The sequence below is a fragment of the Vombatus ursinus genome, unplaced genomic scaffold, assembly GCF_900497805.2.
Source record: "Vombatus ursinus unplaced genomic scaffold, bare-nosed wombat genome assembly UNPS02008996.1, whole genome shotgun sequence".
In the NCBI taxonomy this organism is placed as follows: Eukaryota; Metazoa; Chordata; class Mammalia; order Diprotodontia; family Vombatidae; genus Vombatus; species Vombatus ursinus.
This window is the reverse complement of record NW_020948774.1, coordinates 1426522-1442393: the sequence shown is the minus strand read 5'-3', so window position 1 is coordinate 1442393 and position 15872 is coordinate 1426522. Positions and strand designations below refer to the sequence as shown.

The 15872-nt window shown below is 41.0% G+C and overlaps 1 protein-coding gene across 1 annotated transcript in view; it reads left to right on the top strand.

Annotated features, from left to right (window-relative positions):
• Window positions 1-580: 580 nt before the first annotated feature.
• BAHCC1 (BAH domain and coiled-coil containing 1) overlaps window positions 581-15872 on the top strand; it is a 149847-nt gene continuing 134555 nt past the window's right edge. Inside the window, 1 exon segment of the mRNA XM_027850168.1 lies at window positions 581-767. Coding sequence (XP_027705969.1) covers window positions 581-767 — 187 coding nt within the window.

Here is a 15872-nt window from a genome sequence, read left to right as displayed (position 1 = left end):
CCATTCGGTACCTCGATGCCCTGGACATCCCGTCTGACTGTCAGGTCACTTTGAAAAAGCCCGGGTTGGGAGGGGGCGCGGGGGCGCCGCGGGGGACTCCGGAGCCGGAATCACAGTATCTTTCTCCTTCACTCCACAGACTATGAGCCCCGATCGCAGGAACTGCACCTGGCCAGCCCTGGAGGACCCCAGCCGGCTGACCCGCTGAAGGATTTAATCCCTAACTCCGGATCTCTTCTTGGCTGCTCTGCCCGTTACTGTTATCATTTAATTATCAGTTTTATTTTGTTTTTTATTATTTAAAAAAAAAACATTACTCTCACCAGGATCATCATTCCCTCTTGCCCCAAACAACGTTTCACTCGGCTTCGGATTCAGTTTCTTTTTGCTCCTCTGCTTCTTCCACCAGCGCTCCCGGCTTGTCTGCTGCTGTCGCTCGCGGCTACTGCTACTGCCGCTTAGATCTCGGCGTCCAGCGGAGGAGCCTCAGCGGCAGTGGGGGGAGGAGTAGGAGGAGCGGGGAGGGCGGCGGCGGCGGCGGCTGGCTAGGGGCCGGAGTCGCCGCTGCCGGCTCCCCGGCATGGATGGCCGGGACTTCGCTCCGCCGTCGCATCTGCTCTCTGAGCGCGGGAGCCTGGGCCATCGTAGTGCAGCCGCGGCCGCCGCCGCCTCACGCCTAGCTCCGGCAGGCCCCGCAGTCCAGCACCCGGCTCACTTCCCGCCCGGCAAGTACTTCCAGTCGCCGCTGCCTATGGCCACGCACACAGGTCAGTGTCGTCCCTGCCTACCCAGTGCTAACCTCGGTGCAGGAGAGTAGGGAGGGGTCCTTCTTCCAGGTACTAGAACTCTGGGGAACTCCCCGGCAGGAGGCTCAGGAGGCTGCCACTGTGCCAGGGAGCTGACTGCCCTGGATTCCTGGGTTCTCTTGTTTTCTTCCACGGAGAATCTCTAAGGGATGTTGGGGGAAGCGAATAAAACCATAAGGGTGTGTTTCAAGAAGGTCTTAAAATTTTTTAATTTAGAAGATTGGTTTAATTTTACTAATTTTTTCCCTTATTCTGAGGATTTTGTAGTTTGGGACTTGTAAACAAATGGGTGAAGGTTTTGGTGGCCTCTGAATTTTTTGGTTCAGCCGAATTTTGCTCCACTGGCCCCGTTATCTGATTCTTCTCCCTACTATTATCAGGGAGAATAGAATAGCCCTTTAGAGCCGGGGTACACTTGGGACTCAGAGGAACAGCCGTAGAAGGAGCTAAAAATAAAGATTCCCTCCTACTTCTCCTCCTCCCTACTCCTCCTCCAAAAGAAAATAAATTCCGTTGAAACCTCTTTTCTGCATTAACATCTTTAAGATATTCTGGTGCTGGGACAAGGAGGCGCTTTCTGGTGGAACAAAACGGCTGTTCTTGGTTGGGGAAGGGGGGGGAGGAGCAGCGTCGAACTCAGAGTGGCCTTTTCAGATTAGGGGCAGTTGTGTGCACAGGGTTAGTGTTAATAGGGGCTGCTGGTGTAAGACTAGAAAATCCTGTTTCTATATAAAGCCTTGAAGTGTCAGGGTGAGAATGGGTTTGCAGGGGATGCATTAGCTTTAACAAGTGCTTCTGGTATCCTGCTAAAGACATACAAAGCATGGCTAGCAAAAGGGCCCGGGAACTCACAGGCACCCTTTCAAAAAAAAAAAATCTGTTAGTTAAAGGGGTTTGGGGCTGCACTGGTTGGGAGGTGGGGGTAGAGGAGGAGATCATGACCCTCAGCAACTAGGGATCTGTGGGGTCATTGTGGCCCCAAGGACAGCTGGGTGGAATGTTGGTTATTCTGAGTGTGCTTCCCGAAGACCTCTGCATTTAGTATTTTGGCAGAGTGTTGTAAATTTGGTAGAAAGGGAGAAAATAGAGCTCTCCACTGGTTTTGGCTTTTGCTGTCAAGCTGGGTGTTGGTCCCTTGAGAATATTAAGAGGAGGAAGTGGGAAGGTTGAGGGAGAAACTTGAAAACTTTGATTGAAAAAATATCAGAAAGCTTGATATGATGAGCCTTGTGGAGCTTCTGAATTCACCTTCATCTACATTTGTATGTGGCTCTGATGACTATTTTATTCCTGTCCTTAGGAAAGTAATCTCCAGACCAGTGAAGTTGGAGATTCCTTTCTCTCCCTGTGACTTAAATTTAAAAAAAAAAAATAACGTTGAGGTAGAAAAAAGTGGTGGAAAAGTTTTGCTGTGGAGTTGTCATTATCTAACTATATATGTCGGACACAGGGAATTAGATTACTGATGTGTCACCTCTTGTTGGGAAGAGATGCCCGTGGATCTGTAATCAGGTGCTTCAGCTCTTGGATCATGCAGGTTGGCTGGGCTTTGTTTACAGTTTGCTTTAAACATGACTCACTTTTTTTTTTGCAGTTTTTAAAATTCTGCAGTAACAGTTATTATTGCTAGCTTGATGAACTGTGAATACTAATAAAATTATATCTGCTTTAATGGGATTACAATTAGTATGTGGATTAAAAAGGATAGCACAGACAAGGCTAGAAGGAAAGTTGTCAGTTGGGAGTGCAGTCAAAAAGAAGACTATAAATTTCCTAAAAAGAAAAACATACACACAAAATTGCATAATTACTAATGGGTTTTTAGCATTTATAACATGGTGAGATCCCCAAAAGTGCCACTAACAAACACAGTGATCTTGACACTTTTAAACATGCTGTTTTATATAATTACAACCTATATCTGCAGCCTTTTTCCAGTCAAGTATTTCCCAATCCAAATTTGACCTCTCTTTTCTCCAATTTTTTTTCCTTTTTTGTTTTTCCCCTTTTTTCCCCTTCATTTTTATGTAAAACTGAGGAAGAGGAGAAAAAAAATGGTTGTGTAATTGTTGATTTAAATCTCTTCCTCCATCTCTATTTTATTAAATGTCTCTCTCCCTACTCTCCTAATTCAAGGTGTTCCTTAGGGGATCCCTTGAATGTGGTCAGCACACAAAAAGCAGCAGAACTTTGATCTCCTAGCCTCTAAATCTTTTCTGAACAGCCTGAAGTTCCCTCTGAACAGAGGCCTCTCAAGCACTAGGTGTCTAGGCCTGAAGGATATGCCTCTCCAAACATTCTAGGTGACTAGAATTCCTCCCCAAACATTCCAGTGCTCTTTAGCCTGGGCAGGTAAAATTGAATCAGAAATGAGTGTTAAATAAATTATGGTTGGGATCTTGACACTGAGTATTTAATTATAATACAGAGACAAGCTGGGGACTGACCACAAGCCGAACAGCCTTCCCCTACAGATGAGGCTATGTGGGGATGGTGCCAATTTTGAATGAGATCAGGTAATTAATGCCTCCCCAACTCCCTCTCACCTCCCATCCCCCTTCATATTCAATATCTCACAGCTTCCATTGGGTCTAGACTCAGCTTGAGGCTCATCTTTTTTGGTCATTCAGGGCTATAGAAAAATCTCCCAGGAAGATGAGAGCCAAAGGGGTGGAGTGGGATGGAAATTGAGCCTGTACTCTAGGTAACTGTGGATCTCAGTGTACTAAATGTTTACCATTTGATAATTTCAAGTCCTCATTTTGAGTATAGACAGCAAAAGGATATTAAGAATGGAACAAGTCTAGGCCTTGAACTCCCCTAGCTATTTTGCTTCCTTTACCCCACACATTCAACTCTCTCTGTCCCATCCCCTAACAAAAATCACCCCCCCCCATACATCTGGTTCCAATGGAGCCAACCCAGGGGGTTTCCTCAGGGATAAGTTGAAGCCTTCAGAAAAGACCAAGAACTCATTTGATCTGAACTCTGTCCTGACCCTCCCCACTCACCCAGTCATTTTCTTCTTTCCCCCCACTAGTCCAAAGGAAGGTTTCAGAGGGACAAAAACAACTAGAAGATATTTGGCTATTTAGAATTTTTGTGACAGGAGACATTCTCTGGCAAATATGGAAGCTGCAAACTGGCCAGTATAGACAATTGCATCTGAAAGTGGTTTAAAGACCTTTTTTGTTGATATAGGGAATAGTATTAGACAAAAGTGAGAGTCACTATACCACATAGATGAACATTCAAAAAATCTAGTCACATTATATTGGGGAAAAAATAAAACCAATAAGTCAATGTAAATTGCCTTGGACTACATCTAAACAATGGAAGCAAGGTTATCTATCTATCTATCTATATTTTAAGAAAAAGGCATTTTCTAAAAAACAAAAACAAAACCAAGCACCTTAATGGTAACATACTTCTATAGCCCTTTAAATGCATTCTCCCATTTGATGCTCACTCCAGCCTTTATGAATCAGGCAAGGCAAATGTTTACATTTTATACCATTGTATGAATGAAGAAACTGAAGACCAAACAGGGAGTTGACTTGCTTTAGGTCAAGCCAAAGTAGCAGAACTGGGATAGAGGTATTCTGACTCCCAGTCAACCTTGTTCTTTCTACCATACTATCAAGGTCTCAAAAAAAACAACTTGGTTGATTTTTTCTCTTTTTAGTTGATTGTTTGGATATTATATAGATGTGTTCTTAGTCCTTAGTATGGATCCATTTTCCCTTTTACTTCCACCAAGTAAGAATGCCTGATAAATGAGAACAAGGCAAATTATGGTATTCCCCCACCACCACCATTTGTCCAGCTGTAAGATGGGCCTTAAGATCTATTTGAGGGAGATGGATTTTACCAATCCTTTAAGAGAGTTGCGTTTTCACAGCTGCCCATTGTGTCCTGTTCAGTCCAGTTAGATTCCATTGGCAATAGATTGGGTTCTTATTTGCTCTGCTGTGGAATTCTCTTGCTATGGATTTCTCTCCCTAAGGAGAGAGCTGGTCTCTCCTCTTTCGCATACAGTGTGTGTGTGTGTGTGTGTGTGTGTGTGTGTGTGTGTGTGTGTTTAAATCAGCTGCAGGAGACCTTGATGGGGAAGTCAGGCTCAGAATGCTTTTCCAATTGTTTTTTCTTAAAATGAAAGTGCTGATAGTTTTGTAATCGAGCTGTAGGATTTTATGGTAAAGTGCTGTTATAGTAACCTTGTCACAGAAAGGTGCAATTAAAATGTTTGGTATCATTATTTTTAGTGCAGTGTTAGAATTTGTCTCTAATACAGATGGTCCAGAGTCAAAGCTGTGAAAGCTAGGGGGGTGGGGGGTGGGGGAAGAAAGAGAATCAACAATGAACCAACCCAAGATTTTTCATCAGCCCACTCTGCCTCAAGCAATTGGGATTTCCACATCATGCTGGATATTCAGTCAGGGGAGATAGTCATATCTTGGGTAAAACTCCAAATATAAACATATATATTTACATATATATGTATTCCTCTATGATGGTGTGGTTTATCTCTTCTGTCTTCTTTTCTGTCTTGCTTTTTCTTCTCTTTCCTTTTTGGTGCTAAGACAAATTGGAGAAACCAAGCAATGGATTATTTACATAATTCACCTAAAAATTGGAAATTCACCTGGAATTGAGGCCTGGGTTTTTTGGTTTGGGAGCAGGAAGTGAGGAGTTGGTGAGGGTCTCAGAGGTCACCTAGTGTGACTACTAGTCAACACTTGAAAGCCATCTACAATCTGGGGTGAGGAGTTAATCTCTACTTTGATTTCTATGTATAGATATAACAAATGACTTTCTAATTCCTCCTCTTCCTCTCTCTTCCCTCCCCCTATCTTCCAATTCCTTTTTTTTCCCTTATTTCCTTTGGGTATAAATGACAATAGACTGGGAAGCCTGAAGCTTCCGCAGCTTGGGAGGGGGCTGATGTCAGTGATTGGATCTCACACCAAAAGTCAAAACATGGCATTCCCTACCCCCACTTCACCGCCCCCCCCATTTATTTTTGGGTAAACCAGGGTGGAGACATCCCTGAATGGTGAGAGAAATGGAAACTTCTCAAGTGCTAATAGAGCTTTCAGTAGATTGCAGTTCTCATAAAATTCTGTAAGAAAGATCATTTCCTGGTGTGAAAAGACCCTCATAAAGGCCCGCCCCTCTCTTCTTATGTGTTTTTTTTTAAAGGAAAAAAATACATTTTAGTAAATACCTCATTAACTCTCTGACACAGAGGAGTGTTTCTGCAACAGTTACCAACATTAAATAGGTGTGAAAAGAGTTACTTTTCAAAGGCTGCTTTCCCAAAGAATCCAACCATCTTTCTTTCTCAATGACAAGGAGCAAGAGACATCAAAGCAAATGCAGGGAAAACAGGCAGGAACTGCCAGCCAGGAGCTTGGTGCCCTGAACTGCCAGGCAGAACATTGTTATGCAAGGCTTCGGTGGGTGTTCTCTCCCTCTCTCTGAAATCAAAGCTCATTTTTGGAATGTGGTTTTTACCAGTGGGGATCGCACTGCCATCATATCTAATTATTTCTATAAGGAGATGCCGAATTTTTCTATAGGAATATCCAGGTCACGTGAATAATAAGGCAAATTAGGGAGAGAGGCTGAGAGAATCGCTGAGCAAATAGCACATCTCCCCTGAAAAAAAAAAAGGTACACCAGTTATTCTTAGAAATCTCCTTCATCTTGCTGCGAGACAGGGGACAACACAGCCAGCATAGGCAGGATGAAATGCATAGGAGGCTGTTAAAATAACATGTATTAAGCTAAAAATACCCCTCAGAAACACACATAAAAAAGCCAAATCCAACAACAGAATGAGCTAAAAATACTCCAGGCTTTGGCAAAGAGCACAGAGTTAAATAAATTAAGGAGTTAAAGAACCATTCATGGGAGTAAGTTGACTTTCTCTCTTACTGGAACTTGGTTCAAGCTAATAAAAATAATAATTTACTAGCCACCGAGCTTTTCATGAGTTTAAATTTAATTGGTGGGGTTTCTGGAATTTGTCATTTCTTAGAGATTAGTAGGTTTGTACTGGATTTTGGGGGTGGGAACAGAACACCACTTTGGGCCTGATTGAGAATCAGTATCCATTACTAGTGGCTTCCTTGGAACCTAGGACATTAGATTTTCCCCTCACCCCTTGGTTTTGTGGGTGCCTGGGGCGGAAGAGGTAGAGGGACTGGCCATAGAGGAAGAAGCAGCTTGAAGGTGAATCACTGCTCTGAGGGAGGGAAGGAAGAAAAAGAAAGAATAAGAAGTAAAATGATTATTTTAATTTGATAAATGATGGTGCACCTTTAAGAGTATTTTAACAAGTAAGATACACTTCAGCAAGTTGATAGCATGTATACTGTCAACTAACATATGTCACTAGAGCAGGCTGTAAACATAAATAATGTGAATGTACAGTGCTTTGGATTATCCTCTCCCTGAAACCCCAGCATTTAATAGCTCTTTGCCCCTTTGAAACAGGCTGGGCCAATGGGGCCACTTCCCGGAACTCATCATTCTTCCTCCTGCTTAACTTCCTTCTTTGACCCTACCCCTACCCCATGCATACACCTTGGCTTCCAGAGAAGTGTTATAGTAATAGTGGTGGTAAAGGAAATGTGGCCTTTTTTCAACCATAGTAGTTTATAGAATGTGATAGAAATGTGATGTTGAAAGAAGTTTGGTGATAATGTTGGTCTGTCTGGGAGGAATTCTCTGGGGTAAGGTCTCCAAATCACCCAACCAGAATAAAAGCCATTGGTGTGTGTGCCCAAAATAAATAACCAATGCCATTCACTTAAGCTCCTTTCCAGAGCTCTATGATCTCATGATTGGTCAGTGTGTTTTTTTGTCAGGCAAGGACACATTTTTAAAAAATTTATTTTGTCCGAGAGAAGTTTTCAGTTAATATTCTCAGCCTGTTCTCAAGGATTCTTAAATGCTCAGAGATCCTTACACTCAAAGAGGCTGCTCTGGATAATCCTGGTGGGTTTCTCCTTTGTTTTCTCTTTATCTTGGTGTCTCTCCTACTCAGCAGCCTTCCAGAAAAACCACTGAACTAAGGTTTCTGGGAATCTCAAAAAACAAAAACAAACAAACAAAAACTACAGTTCCCAGAATGCCTGTGCTTGAACTCCAAGGTCCTGATGGGGATAGGGGGCAAGTTCATATTCCTTGGCCTAAAAATGCCTGAGGTCTAGTTAAAGAGTCCAGCCAGTGCCATCAGGAAAGCCTGTTTGTTCTAAGTAAGGTGATACTGATTGATTTGTCTCAAGGCTCTAGGATTCTTTCTATCCAATCCCTCCTTATGTTAGCTGGACAGGGCATTTTGATTCCGGAGCCATTAATAACTTCAGTATCATATATTAATAGAAGCTACCATCAAATACAAAATACTCCTCCCATCTCAGTATTCAAAGTACTGATCTAGACACAGGCCCTTGCATACTCTGTATTTCTGTCCCTCTAAAGTACAACTACAAAGTAACAAATATATATTATGTATATTTATTACACACATACGTACATATATACATATATATATATTTTTAACACATCCCCCAATATGTACATATCCAAATGATGTGTTGTATTCTTCAAAGCAGTTGCTTTGGGAGGCTAGACACATCTCCAAAATGACGGCTTTTTCTCGAATATTCATCGAATTCCTCTATGGGAATTCCTTTTGAGCCAGTTTATAAGCCACCTTAGAAAAACAGTTTTATTGCTTTATAGTCACATCTCATTTCTGACTCAAAATGATATCATTCCATTTTGATACCTCCACTTAATTCACCAGACTTGACTCTCTATGATTTCTGGCTGTTTCCAAAAATCAAGTCTACCCTCAATGGATTAAGAGTTTCCACCCACAGAGGATATTCAAAAGAATGCACCTTGGGCTCTGAAGACATTTCCCATAGTGAAGTTCCAGACGTGTTCTGAACAGTGGCAGCATCAGTGGAATTAGTATCTACGGTGACTACTTTGAAGGAAATCATTCTCAGGTGAAGAGCTAAGGTGTATGATTAAAAAAAAAAGTCTCATGGTGACCACATTGTAGAAAAGCTTCAACATGCTGAGAAATCACCCTTTCCAAGCAAATGTAGTATTTACCCTAGAACCTCATGTATCAAAGGAACATTTCCCCAGAGACTTCCCTTGCAACCATTAACATCTCTGAACTTCATCTCTCCCAGTAAAAATGTGATATTAAAAACAAAAACACAACTGGGATAAAATGTGTAGAAATAAAAATAAAGCCTGGAGTTCAGCCTCTGAAAAGTACACGAAAGCAGAGTCTGCTTGCGTGCTCACAACTTCATGCTTAGCTCTAACTTTCTGCCACTCTGACATTTTTATGAGATAATAGACCATTTAGATCATGCAAGAGTATTTGTCAATGCATAGGGCCCCTCTTTTTGTTGTAATATATAATACTTTCTACCTTCCATAGCACTGTTGCAAGTAAGCTTCTCTGGAAAATTTGTGCCTAAGATGCTGATTGGAGCTGATCAGCCTGCATATCTCATTGGTGGTATGAGATTGTTCAGAACCCCAGTCCATTAGTTATTATGGTAAATGCTGTACTTCAATCAAGTTCCTGGCCTATGAGATGTTAGCCTTTAGTGTCCAAGTTGTGATGTGGTCTTGTATCAGCTGGCTATTGCTGCAGCTGTCCTGATGGATTAAATTCCAGATTGGGATCAGCCAGGAAGCATTTTTCATTCTGGCCTGGGGTGGGGGTGGGGGGAAGAGATAGACAGGTGGGTTGGTTTCCTCCCTCCTCCCCTTCCCCCCTTAGTCCTTCTGCCTTTTTAATAAAGAGTCCATACTGTTTTCTTTACATTCTTAAGGCTACATAAACAGCCCATTTCATCTAACTTTGGAGGGAAAGGGGGAGGATGCAGAGGAGATAGAGGATCAAGAGGCCTGCAGTTAATTTGATTCATTCTTGAGCACTGATTGCACTTCACTGTGCAAAATGTCAGCCAGTCAATAAAGGTCAATCAAACCAATCATTAAACATTTGTTAAGCACCTACTATGTGCCTGGCACTGTGCTAAGTGCTGGAGATACAAAGAGGCAAAAAACAATCTCTAGTCTTAAGGAACTCACGGGGTTGATGACATGAAAACAACTATGTACTAACAAGACATCTAGAGGATAAATTGAAGACAGTCAATAGAAGGAAATTAGAATTAAGTGGGAATCAGGAAAGGCTTCCTGTAGAAGGTGGGAATTTGACTGGGATGTGAAGGAAGCCAGGAGGCAGAAATGAGGGGGTAGTATTGCAGGCATGGGAGACAGTCAGTGAAAATGCCTGAAGATGAGAGATAGAGCGTCTTGCTTGAGGCACTGCAAGGAGACCAATGTCACTGATCAAAGAATACATGGGGGAAGAGTAAAGGTGTAAGAAGCTTCTAAAGGTTGTTAGGGAGGGGGAGGAAGTGTGACAGGTTGTGAACGGCTTTGAATGCCAAATAAAAAATTTTATATTTTATCCTGGAGGTGATAGGAAGTCACTGGAGTTTATTGAATAGGGGATGATGAGGAAAGAGAATCCACTTTTGTCCTAGCACTTATTCTAAATTGTTTGTATGGTTAATTAAATTGTCATGTGTCTGTATCTCAGCCCTCCAAGTAGAATGTAAGCTTTTCCAAAGCAGGCACTCATCTCCCCTTGACCTGCCAGCAGCCAACACAGTACTTCAAGAATACTGCTTCGAACACATGTTTGTTGAAGGAATTAACACATGTAGAAGCTAAATAGAAGGACCTTATTGGACAGAGAAGATAAGAGATTAGAAAGATTGGGGATGGAGAGGGTTGGGAGGAAGCAATGAATGAAGGCCTAGCCAAAGAACATAAATTTGATCCTACAGGCAAAGAGAGCCATTGTAGGTCAGTTTAGGAGGAGAATGTGCTAATAATGACAGCAGCATTTGAGTACGATTATTTAAGCAGCCTTCTCCAGATTCAATTGTAGCAAGGAGTTGCCAGAAGCAGGGGAATCAGCTAGAGGGCTGTTGAAGTAATCTAATCATAAGATGATGAAGGCCTAGAATATGGTAGTGGTAGTGGAATGTCAAGAAACCCAATGGACCAAGAGGTTGGATTTAGAAGAGGAGAGAAAGGAACTGAAATAAGGATAAGATGGTGGTGCTATTTACAGAAATGGAGACCTTGTTTACCTGAGGAGAAAATGAGTTCAGCTTTCAATATAAATCAATACCTTTTACTTGATGATCTGAAAATATACAAATATGTCCTCATATGAAAAAAAGAGTGTGGACATATAAAATAACACCCCTATTGACTTACCAGTAGTATGGATTGTGCTTTGACCACGCCTGTGTAAAAATGACACCTGCATGTAACATATATGCATACATGAGGACATCCTATGTATATGGTACACAGTATTCATACATACATTTAGATATATAGGCATGTATATGTGAGCTTTGGATTGTTTTTCAGTAGTTAGGATGGGTTTTGTTGATCCATCCTGTATGGAACTAGGCCAAAGTTAGGCTGGTTCAATGATTCAGGTTTAGGGGTTAAAATGTAACAGGCCACTTGTGGACCATAACGTGCAGTAAAGAAAACTTTACTAATAATAGGAAATTAAAAGAATACAACTTCTCAAAAAGGATATATTCTCCTCCTATCACCATAGCAATGAGTCAAGCTGAGTCATGAACTCAGGTATATCCTCCGACACCAATTCCCACTTCTGAGTCTTTTTATACTTCAGGTGACAAGGAAGCCAAATGGCCTCTCCTTCTCCTTAAGCCAACAACCCAGCATGTACCTGCCTCACAGATCACTGGCTAGGGCTGCCAAAGAAAGACAGGGAGAAAAGAGGTAGAAGTGAAAGGAAAAAGAAGAAAAAGTTCTGGCCCCACCAGCTCCTTCTCCAGGGCCCATCACAAATCTCCCCAGTCTAGCAAATACCAACATATTTATCACCTGCTACTTTCCTTTATTTCCATTGCCTTATCTTCTCATCCTTACACTGTTAAAAAAAAGTTTTACTGATACTTTTGATTTTTACATCACATTTTAGATATACCCCTCCTCTTTTCCCCCCTCCTAATTAAATCTTCCATTATATCAAAGAAAAACCATTAAGCACCAACAATGGGTACAGAGACCATTTCTGACAGTATATTCAACATTCTTCCCTACCTCTCTGACAAAACAATTGTAATCACCTTCTAACTGTTCTCTACATATTACTCTTTTCCCTCTGCTCTCTCCAATCCTCCCAATATGCTGCCACCACTTTAATTTTCTTAAAGTATGGCCCTACTTCTATCATTCTATTCCTTAAAACTCTCGAACTCATTTAACTCCAAGCCACTCTGAAACTCCTCCCCAGTTGCCTACTGGATAGCATTTAAATTCATTAATCTGGAGTTCCAGGCCATCTAATCTATCTAATCTAATGACCTCCCACAACTCCTCTTCTGAACTCTCTGCTCTAACCAAACTGGTCTACTCATAGTTCCCTGAAACACAATCTCTACAGGTTCCTTCCAGGAGTAAAATTCAATGACATTTTCATCTTCCCTGCCACCTGCCTGTGCTTTTGCTTACAATCTTCCTCCTACCAGGAATATCTTACCCTTTATCTTCACTTATGGAAATCCTACCCACAATTGTGCATTGTGAGGGCATGCAATTGGGACCATGATGTTTCAAAACAATTTATCAATAAAAACTGAAAAATAAATTCCTACCATTTGAGGCCCAACCAAAATCCCTCTTAGAGTTCTTCTTGGAGAGATTGGTTGTCAAATCACTAGTTGCTTTATGAGAAAGGTCACAGCCAGTCACCTATCATCAGCTTCTGGCTCTTCCTCAGTGCTGAAACCAAAGTCTAACAATTTTCTGCTCTCAGGAGTGCACTTCTAAGTTTCTTCTCGAGATGTTTTCTCCACAGAATAAGAGTTAAACTCATTCCTCTCAAATGTCTCTTCAGACTCTCTTTCTTCATGACGATTAATTCACTTCATCCTTTGTGCCTCATACAGAGTCTCTAGGCCACAACAGTTAACTGTTACTACATGACAGTTAAACTAACTCCCCAATATTATATTTTTCTTAAAGACATAGTAACAGTAGCTGTATTTTCTATAGGGAAGGCCATTTAAACTAGGGTTGCCTTTTTCTCCCATGCCCAAAATGTTTCAGTCCCTTAAAGATCATTGGGTTACATCAAATCAACATTAATATCATGTATAATAAATACATAATGGTGAAAATCATTATTAAGATTTGCATATAGATAATATATACACAATATGATACATGTGCATGTTTCAATAGTACAGGCAAGAAGGAAAATGTAGCAGTAGCAACAATAAATATATAGAATAATACATGGATAACACTGCATGTATTGATGTAACAAACAATAGAAATAACTCACTGAATAGGGAAATAAGCAATCCATACAAAATATATAACAATATAGGTTGCAATAACAAAGCAACATTAGATATACTTCATCTTTGTGATGTCTTATCTATAATATGAGGGGCTTGGCCAGTTGAACTCTAAGATTCCTTTCAGGTCTGTTGTCCTATGGTAGTACTACAGGTATTCTATCCTATAATCACTAGGTTATATTGAAATTTCCATATATGTATATTATGTGTATATACACACATTTACTCCTTTTTTCAAACTCTCTGATCTCATAGTCTTTAATATCATTAAAGTTGATGTACTTACAATTTATTAACAAGTTAAAAAATACAAAGGCAGTTAAATATTTTAACAATATGTCAGCTATGACATGAGAAAGATCACAACCTTTAACTATTATCTGCAACTGCTAAATCCTCCACAGACACTGAAATGCTAGCTCAAGAATTTAGCTCTCATGGGATGGCAAATTTTCTTAGGAATTCTCTTCAGGATATCCTCTCCACATCATATCTTCTCCACAGCCCAAGTTAAACTTGGTTCTCTAAAAATCCCTCTTCAGATTCACTCAGTCTCTCAGGTTTTCTGCTGCTGCCTTAGACCATCTCGTTTGAGCTACAATAATTAACTCCTTCCAGAATGACAGTTAAACTTTCTCTCCCCTCAGAGTCTACTCCCTTTTAAGGAAAAAGTAGCAGTATCCGTACTCTCTCTGAGAGGCAATTGGGGGTCTTATTTCTCTCTGTGAGTGATAATTTTTCAGTCCCTGAAAAATCATTTGGGGGGAGGTATGTCAAATCTGTAGTAATAGTATATCCCCAAATACGTCAATACTTGCACTGTGTGCAAAGGAGGGAGGGGGCATTGCAACATTAGTAGGAGTAACGTAATAGATATATAATAACAATATATGTATAATAGCATATGGGAATCAAAAACATGTATCAATAAAACAGAAACAGTAACCCATTGCATGAGGAAACATGTAATTTATACAATATACATAAGAACATGGGTTCCAATTACATAGCAACATTAAATATAATTCATCAGGAACTATAACTGGCTGTGAGTAATCACCATTTCTCCTGCAACATTGTAAATTAGTTTGTCAGAGATCAGATGGCTCTGTTTTTTTTTCTTTAACCTACTTACCTTTTTTGTATATATACCTGAACTTGTCGATGTTATGGGCTGACTATCATCTCTAAATTTTATAGACTGTCTCTTTTCCCCAAGGGTCTCTATAGGTGAGATTCTAAGCAGGAAAGGCATTGTCTCTGGGTTTAGCATCTCCCCTCCCTCCTTTGTCTTAAATGGTCTTCTTCATTCATTCCTAGGCAAAGTTTACTGGGGCTGGTAAAATGGTCAGCTTTCGAAGACTTCTATCACCAAATAATTTATTGCCTATCAGGTGGGGGGCGGGGGAGGTCCATGAGGCGCTATTAGAGAGATGTGAATGGGTTTTGATCTGCAAAGGTAAAATGAAATCATAGATCTTTGGAAATATTTGTCAGACCCTGGGGGAAATTAGTCTGGGAAGGAAGAGAAAAGAATGGTGGAGTGGAAAGCTTGTCATATCTAGAGTCAAATCCTTGTTCTTCCACTTAGAACCTGTGTGACTTTGGGCAAGTGGTTTTACCTCTTTCGTGATCTGTCAAAGGAGAGGGTTAGATTATAATTTCTAAGTTACTTTCCATTTCTAAATTTGTACTTTTATGAACTTTCTTCAGAAGCATGCTTCCTCTTCCTCAGTCCCCCTTTTATCTCCAAACTCTTCTCTTTAAAATAAGGGCTATGACTAGACTGCATTCCTTACCTCCATTGCAAGTCTAGAGTCCTACTTAATGCCTCTGAAACCAATAGCACTCAGTTTCTCAGAGGACCCTGATTTGGGGCAAGTTTGTCCCTGCTATGTTCTCTGCACATTCTGGTTGTAGCTAGGTGGCAGCTGCTTGACAAAGTGTACAAATGCAGTCAGTCTCTCTTCTCTTCTCCCTCTCTTCTTTCCTCCCTCTCCTCTCCCTCTCCTCTCCTTTCCTCAAAATACTTTGAAAGGGGGGTTGGAGAAACAATGGATCATAGAATTTAGAAGTAGAAGCAATCTTAGAGATTCTCTAATCCAAACCTTTCATTTTACAGAGGGGACATAAGGTCCAGAAAGATGAAGGATCTTGTGTACTGTTATATAGGTAATAAGCAGGAGATCTAGGATTAAAATTCAAGTTTTCTGGCTCTAGAGTCAGTGTTTTTTTCCATTAACCATATTATCTCAGGTGCCTTCCTTTCCTCGGAGTTGCTGCTGGATAGATTATGAAAATGGCTGTGAGGGAAAGAGGATGTGGAGAAGTCTAGGGTATCTTGTGACTGGGGGGTGGGGCAGGGAAAAGCAGGAAGGGATGGAGCAGCATTCTTACTTTGGTTTGATGAAAGCCAGAAAAAAAAGGCTGGAGAAAGGGATGTGAGAGGAGGGAGTTCCCATTCTCGTCCTGCAAGAGGATATGCCCCAATCCCTCTGTGTGGTTTTACCTGCTCAGCATCTCTGTTATTTCTAGAAGTATGAGACTGAGAAAGAAGTTTACATTTTTGTACTAAACAATAAATAGG